This window comes from Pelmatolapia mariae, linkage group LG16_19 (assembly GCF_036321145.2).
Source record: "Pelmatolapia mariae isolate MD_Pm_ZW linkage group LG16_19, Pm_UMD_F_2, whole genome shotgun sequence".
In the NCBI taxonomy this organism is placed as follows: domain Eukaryota; kingdom Metazoa; phylum Chordata; class Actinopteri; order Cichliformes; family Cichlidae; genus Pelmatolapia; species Pelmatolapia mariae.
Window position 1 is genome coordinate 56,880,974 of NC_086241.1, and position 21,646 is coordinate 56,902,619.

At 42.4% G+C, this 21,646-nt stretch overlaps 1 protein-coding gene across 2 annotated transcripts; it reads left to right on the forward strand.

Moving 5' to 3' along the window:
- Positions 1 to 146: 146 nt before the first annotated feature.
- gna11b (guanine nucleotide binding protein (G protein), alpha 11b (Gq class)) lies at positions 147 to 18,277 on the forward strand. 2 transcript variants are annotated; one of them, XM_063498444.1, is made up of 7 exons: positions 147 to 1,346; positions 11,476 to 11,660; positions 12,260 to 12,414; positions 13,732 to 13,860; positions 17,089 to 17,218; positions 17,337 to 17,490; positions 17,835 to 18,277. In XM_063498444.1, the coding sequence occupies exons 1-7, from the start codon at positions 1,211 to 1,213 to the stop codon at positions 18,023 to 18,025; spliced, it is 1,080 nt and encodes a 359-aa protein (XP_063354514.1). In that variant the 5' UTR covers positions 147 to 1,210; the 3' UTR covers positions 18,026 to 18,277. The 2 variants fall into 2 exon arrangements, with proteins under 2 accessions (XP_063354514.1, XP_063354513.1); XM_063498443.1 differs by lacking the exon at positions 13,732 to 13,860 and adding an exon at positions 14,713 to 14,841.
- Positions 18,278 to 21,646: the final 3,369 nt, after the last annotated feature.

Consider the following 21,646-nt stretch of genomic DNA (forward strand, 5'->3'; position numbering starts at 1 on the left):
GCTCTGACTTGGACGACAATAAAAAAAACCCCCAGCTTTTATCTGGTCATGCTTTTTAGGTTTAGCCTGCATATATCATGGATCTAACTTGAGCCCACCCAGAGACCCGCCTCGTTCATTCAATTGGTCTGCCACGAACCTGTTTGGTGAAATCCGCCGTTTGTCAGTCAACACTACTGTATCCTCCTCCTCGCTTGGCATCATCCTGTTGTGTGCCCACCTAGTTCCAGCGACGAACGACCCGAAAGCCTTCTGCTTGAAGTGAATATATTTCTAGCAAAAGCCGCCGGCTCGGCACGCGTTTTTCAGATTTGTTTTCGGCCGTTGTCGTAGCCTTTTATTTTATCGTCAAAATGAGCCAAGATGTAATAGGCTGCTGTGTAGTTATTGCTAGCTAGGCAGTCAAATTCCTTCAACCAGCAGCCTGCTGCTTCAATCACTGCGGGTTGACACATTTTAGCCGAGGCGCTGTTTAGTGAGCTAGCGGGCTAGCAGGGCAGCCTCCGTAGCCGTTACGTCTAATTTAGCCAGCGTTAGCTGATGTAGTTACTCGGAAAATAGGCGCAGTGCTGCGGTGTGGATAGTGCAATATAGATTACCACTCTAATATTAGCTTGCTGACAAGGGGTCTTTACTTTTACAGCCTAAACGGGCTTATCTAGCGTTGGGGAGAGTGCACAGATATCAGCTGTTACGGGTTCGGATGTGGCGACTCTGCGGTCTTAAACCACTTTTAGCGGATTGAGAAGATTAAATTAAAGAAGGTAGAATTGGATCTCCCAGTGACACACGAGGGGTTAATGATATAAACGGGTATTAAGTGGCTAATCTGTGGCAGCTGGAGTCATTTTAATATTAGCTGTATTAAGAGGTGTGCAGGCTGAGAGCATCTCGGGGAGGCCCCACCGTCTCTTGGCTCCCTCCTCCCTGTCCGAATCTCCCGTGATTTGCTGAGATCGCCCGGTTGAAGTCGCAGTTGCTCTCGGCCGGGGGGACAACTTGACAGCGAGGCCCCTTGGCTAGTCTCCCCCCCACCCCCTCCCCCAGTCCTATCCATCCATCCACTCGTCCGGTCCGACACTACTACTACCACCAGCACCACCTCCTCGCTAGAGACAGAAGCGAGGAAACCGGGGTTCGGGAGAAGCTGAAACCGTGGGCAAGTGTTCGTTAGGTCCCGCCTGAACCGGGCTGCCAAAAACCAGAGGGGATGACTCTGGAGTCCATGATGGCTTGCTGCCTGAGCGAAGAGGCGAAGGAGTCGAAACGAATCAATGCAGAAATTGACAAACAACTCCGCCGAGACAAGCGAGACTCCAGGAGAGAGCTGAAATTACTGCTGCTCGGTATGTAGCATGCTAAATCCCAAACGCCCTTTTTAATAGCCATGTTTGTGTCGTTTATGTGGACAGCCAACCTCCTTGGGCCTTCTTGGCGATGCTAGCAGATATGCTGCTAGTTAAGGTTGCTAGCTGGAAGCCTGGTGTGATTATGAGTAAACGTTATGGCATGATTTTCCGAAATGCGGGGCTTGTTTTTGCAACTTGCGTTGGATTTGGCTATCTGGCGTGTGCAGGTGCGAATCTGCATGGCATGCCTAACCAGCGGATCCGTCTCTTTATTCGTGTGTGTGTGTGTGTGAGTGGCTTTTGCATTGGCGTGGAGACAACAGGCTCATTTGGCATCGAAGTTGCGAAGATGTCACCGTTTGCAGGCGACCACATGTTAAGTTATGACGGTCTGATTCATCTCCCAGCTGCAAAACCGCTACTGTCGTTTGTCAGCAGGCGCTGGTTAACTGTGAAGATGGCCACTTGATTTAATCGGGGGGAGGAGGGGGGCTTTGAGTTGGTTTCAATAGGTTTCATAACATTTGTACAACTGGAAGACCTTTCAGATCCCTCAGCTAGACCTTGTATGGTGCCCACTCATTCATTGCTACATTTCTGTTATTATTTAATGAGTAACTAGTGTCACAAATCTACACTTGCAGAGGACAAGGATACTGAGGGGCTGGCCCCCTCATCCTGGAGTCTAGCTGAGTAGGTTAGCTATTTTTATAGCAAGTGTGTGGGCAGGTGGGAGCTGCTGTTGAATAAGTTGCTCTGTACTGCATTGATTCATAGTTCTGTGGACACAAAAGGGAACAGTGGACTGTGCTTTCTCGAATGTACTTGCTTACCTACCATATTATAACAGACTAACTTCTTGTCCATTATGTGACCCACCCCCTTCCCTCCCTGGCTACTTGAACTAATGCTTGGTGTAAGAGCTTGGGGAGGGGGTTGATAAAAGAATCTCCCTTTTTAGGACAATTGGAATTATCTAGGTTGCATCCTTAGTTTCAAAACGTTTGCTCCCATTTCACGCTCACTAAAAGCAGCCCTGGTTATTTGACATGTGTGTCTCCTTTTTATTTCCCTGGTGAGTACCTCAACTAGGTAAAGTAGGCCATTGATGGGACATAGTTTGCCGTGTGTCGTACATCTTCGTCTCTGCTGCACGTTCTTCTACCTGGCTGCCAAGGTGAGCAGGTGAGAAGGGGCGTTTGCTACTCATGCCTGGTGATGAGCTGGATTAATCGAGCTGATTCCAACGGCAGTCTTTTAAACAAACTTTTATGGGTGCATCAGTCTGAAGGACTGAAAGCAAGCGCAAATGGAAACCAGTCACGCTGTAAGTGGACTGTCCTGTGCAAGCTAAAGCTGTCAGTGGACGGCTGGATAAGGACGTGTAAGGCAGGATTAGTCCTGGTTTTAATAGGCTTGGTTAAACACATCTGCTGCTCAGACTTTTTAAGGTGTCACTGACTCCTATTATCCCCTGGCATAATTCTCAAGCCCACAACACTCCGTGCGATCTCGGCCTTTCCACACCTCACTGGAGGATGGAGACGGTCTCCGTTTTTGAACATTTAACCATCGCATTTCAAAATGGCTGCATTTATTTATTTACATTTTTTTATAAGGCTCCTTACAGTCTGCACTCATTTACCAGCTTGTACATACTGATCGCAGGAACCTGCTGTGGCAAAGCCCAGCCCTGACCTTTGGGAACAGTCTGGGGAATTTTTGCCAAGAAACTGCACAGGAGAGGTGGAATGATATTGAGCACCATCTCACATGATTGAGAAGTTTTTTTCCCTTCTTTTTTTTTTTTTTTTTTTTTTTTTTTTCCCGTAATTGGCTACCCTGGATTTCAGCACGTACGGGATGTGTTCAACATGTCAGTTGATCTTCTACCCCACGGCTCAGTGTGCACAGCTTTAGCTTTAATATATAATGTGCAACTGCAGACTCCTGCAGCGTTACACATGAAATTAGTAGATATGCTTTATTAGGTAAAATATCACACAACCTTTTTGCTGGTTTGAGCTTTAACATAATAGAGCAGCAGATTTCCTTGTGTATTTAAAAAATGAAGTGATTTTTGGCCCTCCATTGACGGAAATATCAGGTCTGCAAGTTAAATGTAACTTTTGTGTGTGTAAATGGGGTCTAATTTACCCAGGCTTACTGTCCATTTTGTTTATCAAATGTCCAGTACAGTCAGGAAGATGCTTGAGACTTCTGTAAAACAAAGTAGCAGACTCTTTACCAGAAAAAAAATGTGGATGAATTGTGCTTGCGTGCAAGAAAACTCCAGCTTACTGACAATGAAATGCAGCCTGACATAAGAAAGGGCAAATACTTGGCAAATTACCGTCCTAAAGCCCAATCTTAAAATTGATTTTTGCCTGCCCAGAAGTCTAAGATGATTCCGTTACCAGTAAGGTCTTCCTTCCATCCTTCCATCAGTCCATTTTCTCCCACTTATCCAATTCAGAATCGCAGTTGGGCTGGAGCCTATCCCAGCTGTCATGGCGTGAGAGGCACCCCGGACAGGTCACCACTCTGTCACAGGGCGAGGGATGAACGATTGCTCACATTCACACCTACAGCTAATTTAGTCTAATAATAACTGGCTAATCACCAATTAACCTAGTCCCATGCATGTCTGTGGAGTAACCAGGGAGAACATGCAAGAAGAACTCCACTCAGAAAGTCCCCAGCCTGGAATTGAACTCGGGACCTTCTTGCTGCAAGGCAACTGTGCTAACCACTGTAGCAGCTTCTCATGTTTGTTGTAGATCTGGAACCACATAATGCAGATTGGTAAAGTCTTGTAATTGTTTTAACTCTAGATTGATGTTACTGTAACTGCATATTGCATTCCCGTAACAGCGTAGATTTTCCTCTCACTAATGAAGGTCCACCCTCCTTCTGTGCCACTCTCGCTTACTGGCAGGATTTGCTACATGGCCAGGGTGTATGTGCCAGAACAGTTATGTGGTTTGGTTACATCTTACACCAGACCCAAGCTCAAAGTTTCCAGTCTAAGAATACAGGGAGGGTAAATGTTAAATGTTAACGTTGTTAAACTGCTAACTCGGAGAATAACCGCTCTGCCAGGGCTGCAGCAGTACCACAGTGTGGCTGCCTGTTGCTTAGTGCCATATCAGGCCATACTGACAGCTTCCTGCTCCACAGACCAATGGTTTGCCTCTACTTGGTCAAAACAAAGTGAACTAAGAGCTGTGGCTTTTGCTGCATCGGGTAAATGAACTGCTGGAGCAAGCAAACGGTCAGTAAAGTGAGCTGTTAGGTTAAACATTTTAAGGTTTCCTAAAGTGCTTTTCCAGGATGTTTTTTCAGAGTTCAAACTCCCAGACAGGCTGTCAGTTGGCATTTGTGTATGTGCCTGATTAGTGAAAAACATCCTTAAAAATAAATCAAGTCTGGCTGGGGCTAAAGTTAACTCTGACACCAAAAAGTTGTGGCCCTCTCTACGGCATATCATTCCAGGCATTGTTTAAGTCGTTTGCCAAGTACTCAGTGATTTCATTGTTCTTTCCTGTGTCAGCAGTACTTCTTGTTATACCAGGTTAAGGCATCCTTTTTAGATGAGCAGTGTGATTGAACCAGGAAGGGGATCAAGGGTTAGGCTCACGTTTATTGCTGACCTTACTTCTCCTGCCAAGCCATCTTATTTTGATCATATATGGCAATAGGGATTCCTAGATGGATGTGTGTGTGTGCGCGCGCAGTTTTTCGGGGGGGCTTTAATGCCAGTGAATGTGAAGTTCTGCAGCTTTTCCTCAAATCCCCTTTATCATGGTCAGATCTAACGCTTTTTAAATATGAAGGTCGACGTGAGACGTGCTCTGCATATCTGAGAGTTTCGAAAAATCTGTTTACCATATTTAGGCGATTAATTTTCCACAGAAATGTAAGATAAACTAATATGCACGATTAAAAACCCTTAAAATGTGACAATTGGTAATCTGTTCTCTCTGACAGTTCTTCATTTTATCTCATCGCCTGCAAGACTGACGCATCTACTTGCAAGAAAAAAGATCGAAAGCAAAAGCAGTTCTCACTAAACATCTTTAAGGCCTCGTACATTCTGTGGGGAGACCCCAAGCTGTACTTGACAAAACATTTTTTGTTATTTTCAGTGTTTTTCATCATATTTTTTGTGAATGTGTAAAGAAGACAGATATGAGGATAATGAGAAATCCACCCAGACTTCATTCCATTCATCATTTTTTTTCTGTCTTGTTTATGTGATGTCTTTTAGAAAAGGTTCACAGCCAGGTCTCAGAAAACTGCAGTGGGATGAGTTGATGAGGCAGTATATTTCAGGCTACATATTACGTTTTGTATAATTGTGCACCTTTCTGTCTCCTGCCTGGTTAGGATGCCCAGTTTAAATCTTTTATAGAGACGTACGCATGCACAAATTCACCATCATCGAACTTGGATAGTGTCTCCTTTCACCGTTTTCTCAGCCAGCCTTGCACACGTTCCTTGTCTCGCTCTATGACACCGTGTCTTTTACACATTTTGCTCTCTAGCACGCAGATGAAAGTACACACACACACAAGCGTTCTTAAAAGAGGGTCATGGCAGGTTCTCTAGAGATTTGAGGCTAGATGGAGGCTGTCCCACATACTGCTTGCTTCCCCCCACAGTCCCCAGACAGGACGGGTACGTAGCCTGCCTTTCTGTTCTCTGCCAGCATCTTCAGTCCTCTCTGTGGTGACAGAGTGGCATGTTCATTCCTGTTTACTCCCACCAGCTGCCGCGTACAGTAAAGCCCACACTTCTCCCTCATCGCACCGTTTCAACTTCTGTCACTTCAATTTTCTGTTTCGAGTTGGATTTGGAAGGCTGCGCCATGCTTACGCTCTGCATAAAGTGGATTTGTTAAATAATTGTAGCAAATAGCCGTGGCGTACGTTTACTGCCCATGTGTGGACAGAGTGATGTTCTCTCTCTGTCTGTGATGAGATTCCCTAAAATAAGAACCACAGCTTAAGAAACGATATCAATGTCAAGGATTTGGCTGGTTTTAGTTGGAGCAGCTGAGCACACTGTGTGTTGTAGATTTCAAAAAAAAAAAAAAAAAAATACTGCTGCAAAGTGTTGAATCTTTTGTCGAGCGAGGTTTCTTTTATTCTTTCTTTTTCCTTCCATTTTTGTTGCTCACCCACTCCCACTATGCTACTCAACACTCATTGCATACACACTGGTAAACAGACAAGGCCATCCTAAGGTGGTGAGATGAAGACGCGTGAGACTGTGTGTATTATGTGCAGCGCTTGCTATAGCATGCATGTTCGATTTACAGCTCCGACACCCACGTACGTGGAGCACTCGGCAGATGCAGAGGCATCGGCTCAAAGCCGTAGAGTTATGCCGAGATTTTGACGGAAGGAAGCACAATGAACACAGAGCAAGCGGCCATATATCTGACAGGGAGAAATGGCCCTCCTTGCTGTGTCCTTTTTTTGAAGTCTTTGCAGGGAAAGGGGGTAGAAATGGGACATCACAGTGGAGGTAACATCCATGCCTTGAGGTTGACCACAGGATCTGTGTGTGTGTGTGTGTGTGTGTGTGTGTGTGTCCACAGTTGGTTAGGCAGGTGGTGTGTGTGTTGCATAGCTGCAGGCTGCCTTGGCTCAGTCCCTTTCCTTTGTAAGCCTGAAAGAGGCCAATTTCCAAGATGAATATGTGAAAGCTTAAGACCCTCGCTACATTTTTGCTTAGCCTTCTCATTTTTTAAAAATTTTCCCAGGTGCTGACAAAAAATTATAATGCCTACACGATGCCAGTTTTGTCAGTATTTTAACCTTGGCTGTGTTTATGCAGACGGTTTCTCCGTGCTGAGATTTGATTGCCACGTGCTGACTGAAAGGACCGTTCATAAACCCAGATAAACCAGTGCTGTTCATAGCAGTGGACAGTTATATTTCGATGTGTGTGTGTGTGTGTGTGTGTGTTTTTGCATGCAAATTTACAGCAATGCTGATGACTTCCTGTTCATCGAAAGCAGCGACTCGTTTTTCTTTGTTTTGCATGGGGAGGTCAGGTTTAGCAGAAATGGGCACGCTTGTGAACAAGGCCCTGTGGCGGCTGCGTTTGAAGCAGGATGGGAGATTTATAAGATGAGCAGACTCTGTAAACAAAGCAATGCCTGCATGTAGGTGTAGGTGTGCACGCACACGCTTATAACCTAATAGACAGCGTAGCAGCCGGGGCTCAACCAAAACTGCTGCACCAAGACAGCAGTGTGTCAAGTCTATCAGGGGTTGTGTCACAAGCTGACATCAGTTGCGTTATGTAAAGGCTTATGAAAGCTATCCTGGCAATGGAATATACAGGTGTAGTGCTTGCTGCCTTTTTAGTTGATGGGGAGCTGTACTGCTTGCGTACTGTTATTATTTCAGCGCCTCTTTGTAATTTGGGTGTTCAGAGCAAGTTTTTGTTGTGTGCTTATTGTCATCGGGTTACCCTCGAGTGAGACTTTGGTTTTTTGGAACAAAGCTCATCAGTTCTGCGAAGAGAGTAGTGTTGGTGTGTGTGTGTGGGCTGTGTAGTGTACCTTGCACTGTTGCACTGGGACACAATCTCCACTCTTTCTTTTTCGCTCTCTCTCACAGTACCTAGAAGAGAGCTGTGTGTGTGTGTGTGTGTGTGTGTGTGTGTGTGTGTGTGTGTGTGCTATTAAAAGGTGACCTCCTTTTTCTAGGTCATTACCAAAAAAGAATGGATGGATTCTAGTTATGAATATCCAAAATTCTTGACAGAGAGGGATGAGAATGGCGAGGCATATTTCTTGCCTCAGGGAGGTTATGAGGGGAGCGAGGGGTGGGGGCGTATTAGTGGGGAAGAGTTGGTGAGGGCATGGAAATGGCTGTGGCTGGCACTAGTACAATTTCTGGGGAGGAAAAAGTGAGGACAGAGGCTTGTAGTGTGTTGTCTGGGGAAAAGAGGGACATGATAGTTAAAGGAACACAGCGGAGGGAGATCTTGTGATGGGGTCACGAGAAATAAATCAGACATTAGGCTGGAGAGTGATCTTCTTGCTCCTTCGGTGAGCCAGTCTGCAGTCAATGCCACTGCAGCCCTGTTGCAAAGAATACGCTCTCTGTGTTTGACTTCTTTTGTTAGGTCGACCAGCGTGTAGCCTTCACTGCAGTGCATTGATTCATCCAGGAGAAATGAAGATGGTGCTTTTTTCTTTTTTTTTTCTTTCTTTTTTTTTAAAACAAAACAAAACACTGAACTATAAAGCCTGTCTAGTCTGTTATCCTAAATTGGACATTTTGTTGGATGGAGGAGAGCCATTTTCCCCTTATGGATAAAGACTTTAGATATAAGAAATATATTTTTGAGATTAAGCCGTTTCTTCTCCATTGACAGGAAAGTGCCTATCTCTCCCATTCCTTTCACTGTCCTAAGGTGTCAGAACCCCCTGACCTCAGACCATACCCCCTCTCCCGCCCATCCAAATGTTCTGCTTAACCGAGGCCCTTCTTCTCTGCGGTGAACCAAAATATGAAGAGCACAGAGCGAGCCTGAGGGGCTCGCAGTTATATTTACTGTCTGCTACGAAAGAGAGGAGAGAGAGAAGGGGCGGATGGGAGGGGTTTAAAAAAGAAGAAGAAGAAGAAGAAAAAAAACCACAGGAACAAAAAAAGAGGGAGACAGAGGAGGGGTTGCTATGGTAACGGAAATATGGCTGCTCTTCAAAAACCTTGAATGTAGGTGGTGGTGAGATGAGTGTAGCCTATGTGTGTATTTTTTTTTTTTTTTCCCACCTCGTCTTTCCCTCTCAGTTCTGCAGATATCATTGATGTGCTGGATCCTGTTTGATATCACTGAGAACTCAAATGCCATCAGCCTGTTTATTTTTAATATTTATTTATTTTCATGGCCTGAGGGTAAGGTTTTTAGGCAGTATGCAGACCTTAGAGGGCTATTGTGAAATATAGGTTAGGCCTAACAGACCACCAATCGAGTGGGGGTTTTTTTTTTTTGGGGGGGGGTTCGGTATATAGAAAGGCTTAAAGTGTTGTTTTTGTTTTCTTTAACTGAAGGAAGAGTATGCGACTCTGACGGTGAAATCAGGGATGTTTTAGTATCAAAATGCACATTTTATCTTGGCTGTTATGATGTTTGAAATATTGTAGTAGTTTTACTTCCAAATATGGAATCAGGAGGGCAGGAAAGACTCACTGAGTGAGTTTCGCCCTTTGCCAAAAGATGACAGCAGGGGTCGTTGTCAGAGGCAGTTCACTGTTAGATGCTGGACATAGTAGGGCAAGCTGTCTTAATCGTTTTCATTAAATTAGCTCATATTTCCCTCACTCATCCCTCCCCTTTTTTTTCCTAGAAATATTTTTTGAATTGTTTACTTGCCAAACTGTGGAGCAACTTCCTGACACTAGACAAAGAAGCTTTGACATATGTGCACCCCTAATGAGTTTAGTTAATCAGTTTGGAATGTCAGTCAAGGGATTTTATAACAAGTTGACTAAGGACTTGTATGAGCATCCCGTATTAATATAATTTTGAGAAAAACATTGTCTATCCTATTAATTACCTCAAATGTCGAGTAACTAAATAGAAAAACGGACCGCAGCATGTCTGCGTTCATGTTACAGGTTCAGCTCGGGGTCTTGGCAGAAATGAGGGGTCTGATTTTTCAATATGAAAATGGGACAGTTCAGTGGCATCGAATAGGACTGGGTAGTGATATAGATTAACACCTCAGTGACAACAGATGCAATTTTATTCACAATATATTTCCTCTTCTTGTTGTTTTTTTACTATTAAAATCTTTGCGGCTTTCTGTGTGTAACACACTGGTAGCTCATTGCTGTGGTGGTGACACATGAAGAGGGAACCATAACATCTTGTCTTGTGGATTTGGTTTTTGTGGAGCCTTTTTTTTTTTTTTTTTTTTTTTTTTTTTTTTTTTTTTCCCCCCTGTGCTATGGGTTATTTCTCATTTCTTGTCTGCCACGTTTATATGAATGTAGACTAAGTAGTAGTGTATACTGTGATGAGTAATTTATAAGCTCTCATACCCAGCAGCGAGCTCTAATGTGTCCTGGGTCTACCCCCGGGCCATTTCCTGATAGGACCTTACCTCACCTAAGGAAGTGCACATCAGGCATCCCCTTACCCGGCTCATGTCAATGTGGAGGATTAGCAGCTTTAATCTCGGCTCCTCCCGAACAATCAACCTCCTCAACATGTCTCAAAGGGAGAGCAGAGATACTCTTTGGAGGAAGCTGATTTCTGCCACTCGTATCTGCGAGCTGATAGTAATTGGTGAGGGTGGGAACATAGGTTGATCTGTAAATTGGCAACTTCATGTCCATGCTCAGCTCTTTCTTCACCACAGTAGATCGGCACCACTTGCATATCATTGCTGATACTATAGCAATACATCAGTTAGCGTCCCGCTCCATAGTCCTCACTCTTACACACGATCCTAAGATACTTTAATTCTTCCACTTGGGAAGAACTTCATCTCGAGTTTAGATTGGGTGGTCCACCCTTTTTCCGGCTGAGAAGCATGGTGTCAGCGGTAGAAGTACCAATGTGAACCAGACTCTTAGGACAGATGAACATGGAGGAATTGGTTGGTAACAACAAGCAAGTACCCATACTCCCACAGGACACCTTAAGGGACACAGTTGAATGTTTTCTCAAACTTCCACTGCACAAATTTATTGGCGGAGCATTGGCATCGGCTCATTATCCTTAACTGCCATCGGCTATCTTCAAATAAATAGTTGACCTGTCGGTTCTGGATATCTTATGTTCAGGTATGATTGAATTTGTGTTCAGTCAGAGGTAGAGAACGAAAAGGAAAGCTAAGATTTTTGTTTCCTTGGCACATGTGGGACTTTCTCTTACTGTGCTCTTTACCAGTTTGGTGTTGCCATTTTTGGACTATACTAGAGTAGCTTTGCATGATCTAAAGTTCAAAATAATCCCAATTCATCTTTTACTTTGTCTTGATCGAGCCTTGGTCTGCTTACTGTTGCAATTTTGCTTTGATTGGGGACCCTCACGATAGGTTTGAACAGCAGGTGTTACCCACACTGTAACTATGATCCTGTGTCTTTGTGCTCAGGTACAGGAGAAAGTGGCAAGAGCACCTTCATCAAGCAGATGAGGATCATCCATGGAGCTGGATACTCGGATGAAGATAAAAGAGGCTTCATTCGACTTGTTTACCAAAACATCTTCACCTCCATGCAGTCCATGATCCGCGCCACTGAGACCCTCAAGATCCCCTACAAATATGAAGACAACCGGGTAAGGACTATTGTGGTTTTCTCCTGTTAACTTTTATTATTTTAAAAGAGCTTCCATGCCTCTGCAATGAGGATTTTGTAAGATTCAGTAAGAAATCGACTAGTACAGATTTATTTATATTGCTTTCATTTATAGGGATGGGTCAGGAATGAAACTTATTAGTTCGTCAAAAGTGAAACTGAAGCGGTGTAGCCCTTTTTTTTTTTTTTTTTTTTTTTTTTTTTTTTTTTTTTTTTTTTGACGACATCCTCAGTGCAGATGCCATTTTCTTTCTCAGAGTTTGACCAACTGTGTTTGTTTTAAAATCTTTCCAAGAAAGAACTTCTGGCACGCAAGAAGTGATGCATTTAGTTTGTCTAGCAGAAACATTATCTTTGGAAAAAGTAGAATAGGTGGGTGGTTGGGATCGGATGCTTGGTCTAAACAGACAGTGGAGAAAATCTGCTATTTGCAGAAATATCAAAAGTCTACAGCTGAAAACTGAAATGACTGGATAATTCTTGTAGTTTTTAAAAAACATAGATATATATTTCTGTTTGCTGTGTTGTGGCCATGCATGTCAGATCTCTTGTTACTTACCTCACCTTTTGTCTTCCCAGGCTAATGCTATGCTTGTGAAGGAGGTGGACATTGAGAAGATCAATAGTTTTGAGCAACCATACATTACAGCTATTAAAAGCCTGTGGGCTGACCCAGGAATCCAGGAGGCCTACGACCGTCGCAGAGAATACCAGCTCTCTGACTCCACAAAATAGTACGTCTTTTCACCTCGCTTTGCAGACGATGGTCATGGTATCTGTGTAATGTTTCAGAATGTTATTTATGAGCTGCGTGTAATTTTTGTCTGTATTGCTGGTTTGGGAACATTTGTCACCTATTTAACCATTTCATTTTATTTTTGGCCTTGTGTAAGACCCATCTTGTTTGGTATCCGTTTTAAATTACTATAATTTAAGTGTAGTCAGTGACTGATGTATGTTTTTTTTTTTTTTTTTTTGTTTGTTTGTTTTTTTGTTGTTGTTTTTTTAAATGAAAAATAAAAATCTGTTCCCAAACCTGCATTAAAAATGTTGTGTTGGTCTCATCTCATGTGAAAATGAAATGAGACCAACCATGAAATGAGAAATATGATGCGGGTGTGCCTGTGCTTAATTAATGTGAGACTGAGCAGCTGCAATATAAAGAGCCGTTTCACCAAATTCAAGGTCATTGTTTCTCTCTGCGAAGCTAGGTTCAGCCTGACGTAAGTTTAAAAATATATATTTCATGATTTTGGGGGGGGAACTGACACTTTGTGTGTAGCAGGGACACAGTTGTCTTCAGAGGTCAAGATGCTAATTTTCAGAGTAATTAAGGTGTGGTTGGATGTGTGGGGTTGGTGTCAGGTTCTGTGTGGGTTTCGGCTTATATGCTGGGCAGAGCAGCACATTAGCCTTTTGTCCACTGGAAAATTTGGCTGACAAATGACAAAAATCTCCTGTTTATTTGACAATCTCTCATGAAAATGGCACTATTTAGCTTTTAATTGACATTAGTGTAATTAGTTGTACGAGAAAAAAAGACTTGTTATTGGAGAGACTGATTTCACTGTCCCATCCGAATAAATAAGAATAAACGGATACACTGAAACCACTATGGTGCCCCTCATTTTAATCTGAGCTTGAGCTTCATGCAGTCATCAGTGAAAACACACTAAAGTAAGTCTTACAGTAGCTTCCAATTTCTGTGCCCAGATTGGCTAGAAACAGTGCTATTTGTCTTTAGACAAAAGATGCACTGCTAGTAATTATTTTTAAAAAAAGAACTTGGTAAGGTGTACACCCTTTGTGTCACAATACATGACTCCAGGGTGCAAAGCCAAAGGCGATCGCTCACTCTTTAGTGCCCCCTGGTTGTGCTTGCTCTGTACTGCAGGTCAAGTTTGTGTGCATGCAGATGCGTTTGCAGTTTGACTTCAAATGTGTAAGGTTTTTATTTGTTTAAGCATGCGTATGACAGAATGAAATGCAAGTAAATCATTGAATGATGTCTTCAGTTCAGTGTTATCCACACTGTTCGTGTATATCTCCAGTTACCTTAGTGATATAGACCGTGTGACTGCGGAGGGTTATGTTCCCACCCAGCAAGATGTACTGAGGGTCCGTGTTCCCACCACGGGTATAATAGAGTACCCGTTTGACCTGGAGAACGTCATCTTCAGGTACCCCCTCAAGGCACCAGGACTGCAGCGTCACCATGACTAGAGGACACAAACCACTGATGACTGTCAGTGTAAAAGAAGTAGCTCAGAATCATTTATTTCCAAAAAAAAGATTAAAGCTGGGACAAAGGATACTAGCATGAGTAGATTGCTTTGTCCTATGAGGCTATCAGTGGTTTGTGTGTAGCATCGTCTTCTAGTTCTGGCCCCAAGGGGAAAAGGAGAACCTAAGGCCAGACATGTTGCACTGAAGTGTGTGGGGAGCAGCAACAAAGTACAGATAAAGAAGGATTAGGCAGAGATGTCAAAGATTCTCCAGGAATTTGTCATGAAATATTAGACAATTGGATGCACATTGAAAGGCAGAAGAATTTAACCTTTAAAGAAACAAAGGGGAATATGTTTCCTGTTGTCCTTGATGTCAGACTTGTCCGATCCTTGTTTATCTGATACAGGTGCTGCTGTTTCCGCTGCTAAAGTCACTGCTGCTGTCACTGACGCCACCTACACTGTCTGCACCACCATATTCCACAAATGTCTTGACCTCAGTGTCCATGGTCAGTTAAAGATAAACGGCTAATGTCAAAGCTCTGGGAATAGTGTTGATGGAGCAGTGGCACTAACACCTTTTTGTTTCTGTGATGCGGCCTTTTCTGTGAGTCTTCTTCAACAGGACTGATCCACACTTTCCTGGAATGGCTGTGGTGTTGCGGTAATTGCCTGCCACGCTTTATATAACTGTTTTCCTGTCTCTCCCCTCCCTCTTCTTCTTTTTTTTTTTTTTTTTTTTTTTTTTTTTTTTTTCTTTTTTTTTTTTTTTATATTCCTTTTTCCTGACTGGCTCGTTTGTAGTTATCTTTCGGATCTGGATCGTATTTCAGATTCCAACTATCTTCCCACACAGCAGGATGTACTCAGGGTGCGCATCCCCACTACAGGAATCATAGAGTACCCCTTCGACTTGCAAAGCATCATTTTCAGGTAGAAAGACGGCTGTTTTGGCTGCGTCCATTCATGTTTTGTCGTGACGTCATTAACTCATTTGATGTTTTATTTTTCTTCTCCCCCAAGTCCCAAATAAACCATCTATTTTTCCTCACAATAACTGAAAATAACTCAATACTTTTGATTTATCCATGCGGGTTCTTTGTCTGTATCCCATCCCATACTCTCTTCAATCATTAAAAAGTAGAAGTTGTCATCTTTTTACAGTCTCCCATAGTTACGTACCTACCTGGCGCTATGAACAACAGTCACACGCACACAAATCACAGTCCCCTAATGAACACAAAGTCCTACATTTTGGTGCCCGGTCTCTGTAAATGGGTCACCTCCTCTATTCCTCTTCCTCTCCTCCTTTCCTCTCCGGCTGGCAGAAGAAACGAGGTCGTCCTCTCCGCGGTGGAGGAATGTTATTTTGGGCAGCAGGTCCTGCAGGGCCTATATTGGCCCTGGGTCTCTGTGGACCACTGTGGACTGGGCCACCACCAGGGGGCACCAGTGAGCTGTGACTTTAAGCTTTGTACAACTGCTCTGAAGGCAAGTACCTGTGCATCCAGAGGTGCTTGAAAATACTCTGATATAAAATGGAGAGATGCCATTTATCTGCTGTTTCATCAGGCAAATGTTCTTGACTTCAAAGATTAAATTCAATCAATTGTCACAAAGGGGCTTAATGAAACTGGGACCTACAGTCCCAGATGAGTGAAGGCTGACCTTGTCAAGGAGAAGCTCAAGAAACCTGAAACCACATGAAGACTCAGAGTATCTGTTAGGTTTAATCTTGACTCTAAATGCTATGCCTATGACTGGCTTCAGACTTCTTCTTTTTTTTTTTTTAATTTTGGCTTACCTACTGCCAGCACATGTGCTGAAATCAAACTGAAATGCAAAATTTTTTTATTTTGTAATTTGCCTTCCATATCTTTGCTTCCAACACGCTCTCGGCTCTGCCTCCTGTCCTCTGTCACGTCCCCCTCCCCAGTTCTTGTTTTATCCTTTGTCTTATGTCTCTCTGGTGTCCTTTTTGTCTTTAACTGTGCTTCAAAGCATTTACAACTGTTATGTTCTACTCTATCGCACACACTGGGGAAGGGTGAGAAAGCTTTGTAGTAGTGAAAAATGTGTTATGAGCTTCTATTTTCAACATGACACACAAACAGAAGTACAGACTGATCTGTTATCAGCTAAAACAGTTAACTGTTGCTAGGGCCATAAAGAGTTTCAGGTGAATATGCCACAATACGCTACTAGCTATATGAGACTACTGAACACAGTTAAAATTCACCTATGCACCCACCTGTGCATATTCGTGGTCTATAATACCTGTTACATACTGGGTGGGGTTAGCAATACTGAGGAGGCAACAATTTCTTGTATGGATATAACTGAAATGACTGTTTTTGTAGTTTCTTTGGTTCATGTTTGTAATTTAGGCATTTAGCAAACAGTGAAAGTAACACAACTTCCTAAGTTCCTTCCTGTTTCTATTGTCTGTCTTAAATGGAAAGCTTGCCTGGTGGCGTGCATGAGTCACACACAACAAAAACACGTGCACGCTCCACATGTGTGTCTGTGTGTGGGTTTTGTTTTGTTTCCTGTATAGAGAGATCTTTACACTGATACACTTGAAAGTATTTCAAAGAAGATGTTGAATCCATCAGGGTTCTTGTTTCAGCAACTTTAAAATGAAGTTAATAGGACTAGATCTTTTAACAAATGGTCAGGACCCAGAATAAATGTTGGGCCTATTTCTGATGTCTCTTAAATGACAGTGAAAATATGCTTTGATGGGTCCCTGGATGAAAGGCTGAATCTTTTATGTAGGTCATATGCAGAAAATGTTTAAGGGAGATGTACTCCAGTGAGATATAGAGTTCTTCTGTTACACAAAATGGAATGAAACAAAAGTGTATCGTGTTGAAAAGGCCAGGTTATTAAGTTGTGTATTAGTAATTCATAGAATATGCAGGATTTACACTTGTATGAGTTCACTAAATGCGTCTTGATGGATTCAAAATCTTTGCAGAATCTGTAAAAATAAGCTTCTCAAGCCTTGCTAGAGCGCGAGGACTCTTGAGAGCTTAAACTTTTGTTTAACACTAAGCACTCTTTTAGTTCTATTAATCACTTACCATAAACTAGGCCACCCAAACTTGCATGCTAATTTATTTTTCCCCCCTTCTTTTTTTCACTTTTTATCCTCCTTCGCCTTCATCCTGCCATCAGGATGGTAGATGTAGGGGGCCAGAGGTCAGAGAGGAGGAAGTGGATTCACTGCTTTGAGAATGTCACTTCCATTATGTTTCTTGTGGCGCTGAGTGAGTATGATCAGGTCCTGGTGGAGTCGGACAATGAGGTAAGTGCGACAAATGGTTTGTTTGTATTTAGAGTATTTTGGATATTTTAGTCTGAAGATGACTTTAATATTGACGCCAAATTAACATTCTGTTTCTGCTCCACACTGTTCTCATCAGAACCGCATGGAAGAGAGTAAGGCTCTGTTCAGGACTATCATTACCTACCCCTGGTTTCAAAACTCCTCTGTCATCCTCTTCCTTAATAAGAAAGACCTGCTAGAGGAGAAGATCACCTACTCGCACTTGGTGGACTACTTTCCCGAGTTTGATGGTGAGATCATCTACGTGTTTGCGTTGAGTGATTACCACATGCGTTTGGTTCCTGCTAGAAATCAGACTTGTCACAATATCATTGCTTTCGATTGATATTCAGATAAGGGATTTAAAGATGTGCACTGTGTTGGTTATTCTGTCAAAGACACGGATGATAGCAGTGTTAATAAAGTGATAAGCAACATATGTGCCAGTGTGATGTTTAGTAAAACTGGGTTTGACTCTGCTGAGCTAATCCACAAATCAGTGTGAGGCAACTTTTCCTTAGTGTGGACCAAAGTTGTGAAGGTGACTTGAAGTACAATGCACACTCGCACATCCTCACCCATCTCTGCATTTTAGGTCCCCAGAGAGATGCACAGGCGGCGCGGGAGTTCATCCTCAAGATGTTTGTGGACTTAAACCCAGACAGCGACAAGATCATCTACTCTCACTTCACTTGTGCCACGGACACTGAGAACATCCGCTTTGTGTTTGCAGCTGTCAAAGACACCATCCTACAGCTCAATCTCAAAGAGTACAACCTGGTGTGAGGGCTCAAATGCGACGCACATCTCCTCCCCCACTGCACAAATGCACACCTCTTTGGGAATGTGCCGTCAGCTCCACATGCATTACACAGCACATCACTCCAGCTCACATACACAAACACACACAGACGCAGATGTGAACGCATGCACGCACACAATCCCTCCCCCAACAGAACCGTGGCTTTTTTTTTCTTTTTTCTTTTTTCTTTTTTTTCTTTCTCCCAGTACAGTGAACCCACAGATCCTCCCACCTGCAGACGTTGCCCCTCTTTTTTTTTTTTTTTTTTTTTTTTTTTTTTTTTTCCACCAAAGCCTCTTCCTCCTCCTCTCGGCAGCTTGCTGTGTTAGTCTTCAGTCCTCCCAAAGCTGCTCTGTGTGTGTGGGTGTGGGTGTGGATTTGGCCCCGGCTGCTGGCTCTGGCACACAAACCTTTCACACGAGCTGTACAGTGACTGGAGGGGATTTTGGTGTGAGTGTGATTGTGTGTGTTTGTGTATTGGGGGCATCATTGATTAGAGAGGATCTGTGTTTCGGTGAATAGTGGCATCATACCCCCTGGCCCTTCGGAGTTTACCTTCAGCGGTGCGAGAGCAGATCCTCCGTCGTCTCCTTTGCACGCTCCTGCCAGTGTGGAATTAACAGAGTTCCATATTTTCTGACACCATCCGAGGACCTGAGAGGTACTTCAGAGCGACTCGGTGGGGGACGGGACTGAGGATTCTGTCTCCATCTTGCGTCAATGAATGTACCCACCAGTGTGAGCATCGCAATCACAAAAAATAGAAAAAAATATATTATGAAGTAAATGCATATGTAAACACTTAAAACATGAAGGGGGGAGGGGGTCAGGGAGCAGGAGATGGCTAATCAAAATCTGTTAATTGCTGAGATTTTTAAAAAACACTTTTTAATGTATTTAACAAGTATGATTAAATGGAGTGGTTGTAAGAAAATTTTGCAAGGCGACAAAGAAAAAAATTTAAAGAAGCAACCAGAAATTTACTTGACAATAGGTATCCTTTTAAGATCTTCTTTTTCTTTTTTATGTTTAAGTTGATCACATGCTTCCCTCCTCCAGATGTTATCTATATGGATTCACAGGAACAATCTTCCAAAGTATCATCAGTGAATCTGGCTCCACTGGTACACACCCAATGCCCCATTATGAAACACTAAGTAGTGGGTGAGAGGACAGCTGCTTTCAATGAGGCTCTGCTCTGATTGGTGGAAGCGGATGCGGAGGGGAGCTGATGTCATCAGTGTTCAGAGCACATCTGCAGCTCGGGCTGCGAGTAGCTTAATTCCACAAAAACAAAAAAAGCTGCAGTGCCCGCACTCTAAGGCACGAGTAGAATCCATGCGGTAACATCTGATGACGTCACTCAGCCGTCCAATCAGACACACTTCCTATAACGGGAGGTGCTTCTGTTTACTTTCCTTAATTTGTTTTGTTTTGTTTTTTTTTAAACTGTATAGTCACTTTGTTTATAAAAAGAAAAAAAAATATTGCTTAATGTTGAGTGATTTAGAGGAAGGGATGATTATGAACCCTTCACAGAAAACACACTAAAGTCTGCAAATGTTTGTGTATATCTGTTTGTAAATACATATACACAAAACACTCCTGTACAGAAACGCTCTGTGGTACACCATCTTTGGCCAAAAAAAACAAACGTACAAAAAAAAAGTATTAGCATACATATTTTTCTTTTGTTTTTTTCCTATGAATTTATGGTAGTATTGATACTGTGATTATGGATTTTTTTTCCACTTGATTAATAGGACTACACGCAGCTGATTGGTGTTTAGGAAACAAGCGGCAAGGGAGCAAGAAAGGGGGATTTACTCCCAACCAGCCTCAGAACACCTCACTACTGCATTAGCTCTGTCTCCAGAGTTATTCTAACTAGGGCTGGTTTAAAAAAAAAAAAAAAAAAAATCTTCACAGTATGGTGACAAGATGATTTTAAAAGTAATTAAAGATTTTTTTTATTTATATAATTTATGGACCAGGTTTGAAGGTGTTGATAATTTGACTGCTTTCGATTTTGTTGAGTTTAAAGGCTCCTTTTTGGGTTTTGTTTTGTTTTTCCTCTCCTGGCGGAGCCTAACTTGAGTCTGAACTGCTGTAAAAATGAATGTCTGGTATAGTAAGGATCTTATTTCTGCTTTCTCTTTCTTATTGAGACATTTCCAGTTGTACTTGCGATGACATCTCCATTCATGATGAAACTGTTTTTCTTTAGGAGCCCTCACATTTTTTTTTTTTTTTTTTTTTTTTTTTTAAGAAATTCACATTTTTCTCTGTTTATAGATGCAGTGCTGTAATGAATACCTAAGAAAATGTACAGTATGAACATAGTTGGATTTTTTTTTTCTTTTTTTTTGGGTCTGGCTCTTGAGTAGTGCCAGTGAAGTATGGATATACTTCCTTTTTTTTCCCTTCCAGTGTCTTTGACCTTTTCTACAGGTGACTTACCCTTCATCCTCATTAAGGGCTATCACAGTGCATAAGGCATCAGACAGTGGGGAGTGGAGTACAGGACCACAGTGAACCAAGTCATCCAATACTAATGTGTTTATAAATGGAGATTACTTGCAGTATGTGCTTTAAGAAGTATAGGCAGGGTGTTTGTGTGTGTAGAGAGAGTTTACCACCACTAAGCAGTTTTCTTAATGCATTTAAGTATCGGGCCCTACGGCCAACCTGATCTTCACTACGTTTTGTTTGCATTGGTATCACAGAGTTACCTGTGATGCCCTGTGCAGTATAGAAACACTTATCAGTAAAGACACTACTACCAGGACAAGTATTGTGTGTTTTCCAGAGTATTTGAGCTATTGAGCTATAGATGATAGCCAGGAATTTCCTTTTTTTTTTTTTTTTTTTTTTTTTTTAGTGTGTGCATATTTTCACCTGTCCACATTTAGATGTTGATTTTCTAGGCAGCCATTACTGTCAGCTGAAGCCAGTAGAGGGGTCTGATTTGCTCCGAATTCGGCCTTTCTTTGCGTAGAAGTTGTTGCCGTGTGATAGCTACCTCTTAAATCATGGACTTGAGCACATAAACTTGGGCAACTTTTCTGCATTGTCAGACTCTGCTGCATTATCACGTAATTACATAGACAACACTAAATATTCCCTTAGAAGTGGGAACTTTTTTTTAAAGTCCCTTAACATTTAAGTTTCTTGAAATCCTCATCCACTATCCAAGAGCAGAGGTCTGTGGAAATTTACAGTTTCTCTGAAGCGACTTGTTCGTTTTATTTTATTTTATTTTTGTTTTCTCTTTCTTTTAAATGAGCGGAAACCAAAGGCTACACAAGTCAGTAGTTCAACTTAAAAAGTGTCGGTATGCTTCAAAAGTGCTAAGTGGTAAAATAAAGTCTGAACATTAATGTATACATATATATTTAAAGGAAAAAAAAAACACCAGTGTGGTTCTTAATGGCCATTTCTGTCTGCTGAAAATGACCCTGCTTTTTGTGGTGACAGCCAACTATTTGGACTGCTGTCTTAAGGAGGAAATGAAGTGGGATGACTAAATCGGTATAAATCCCCAAGTATTTATCAGTAGTTGTGTTATTATTTACTGTGTGTGGAGTGCAGCTCACTTTATTGGT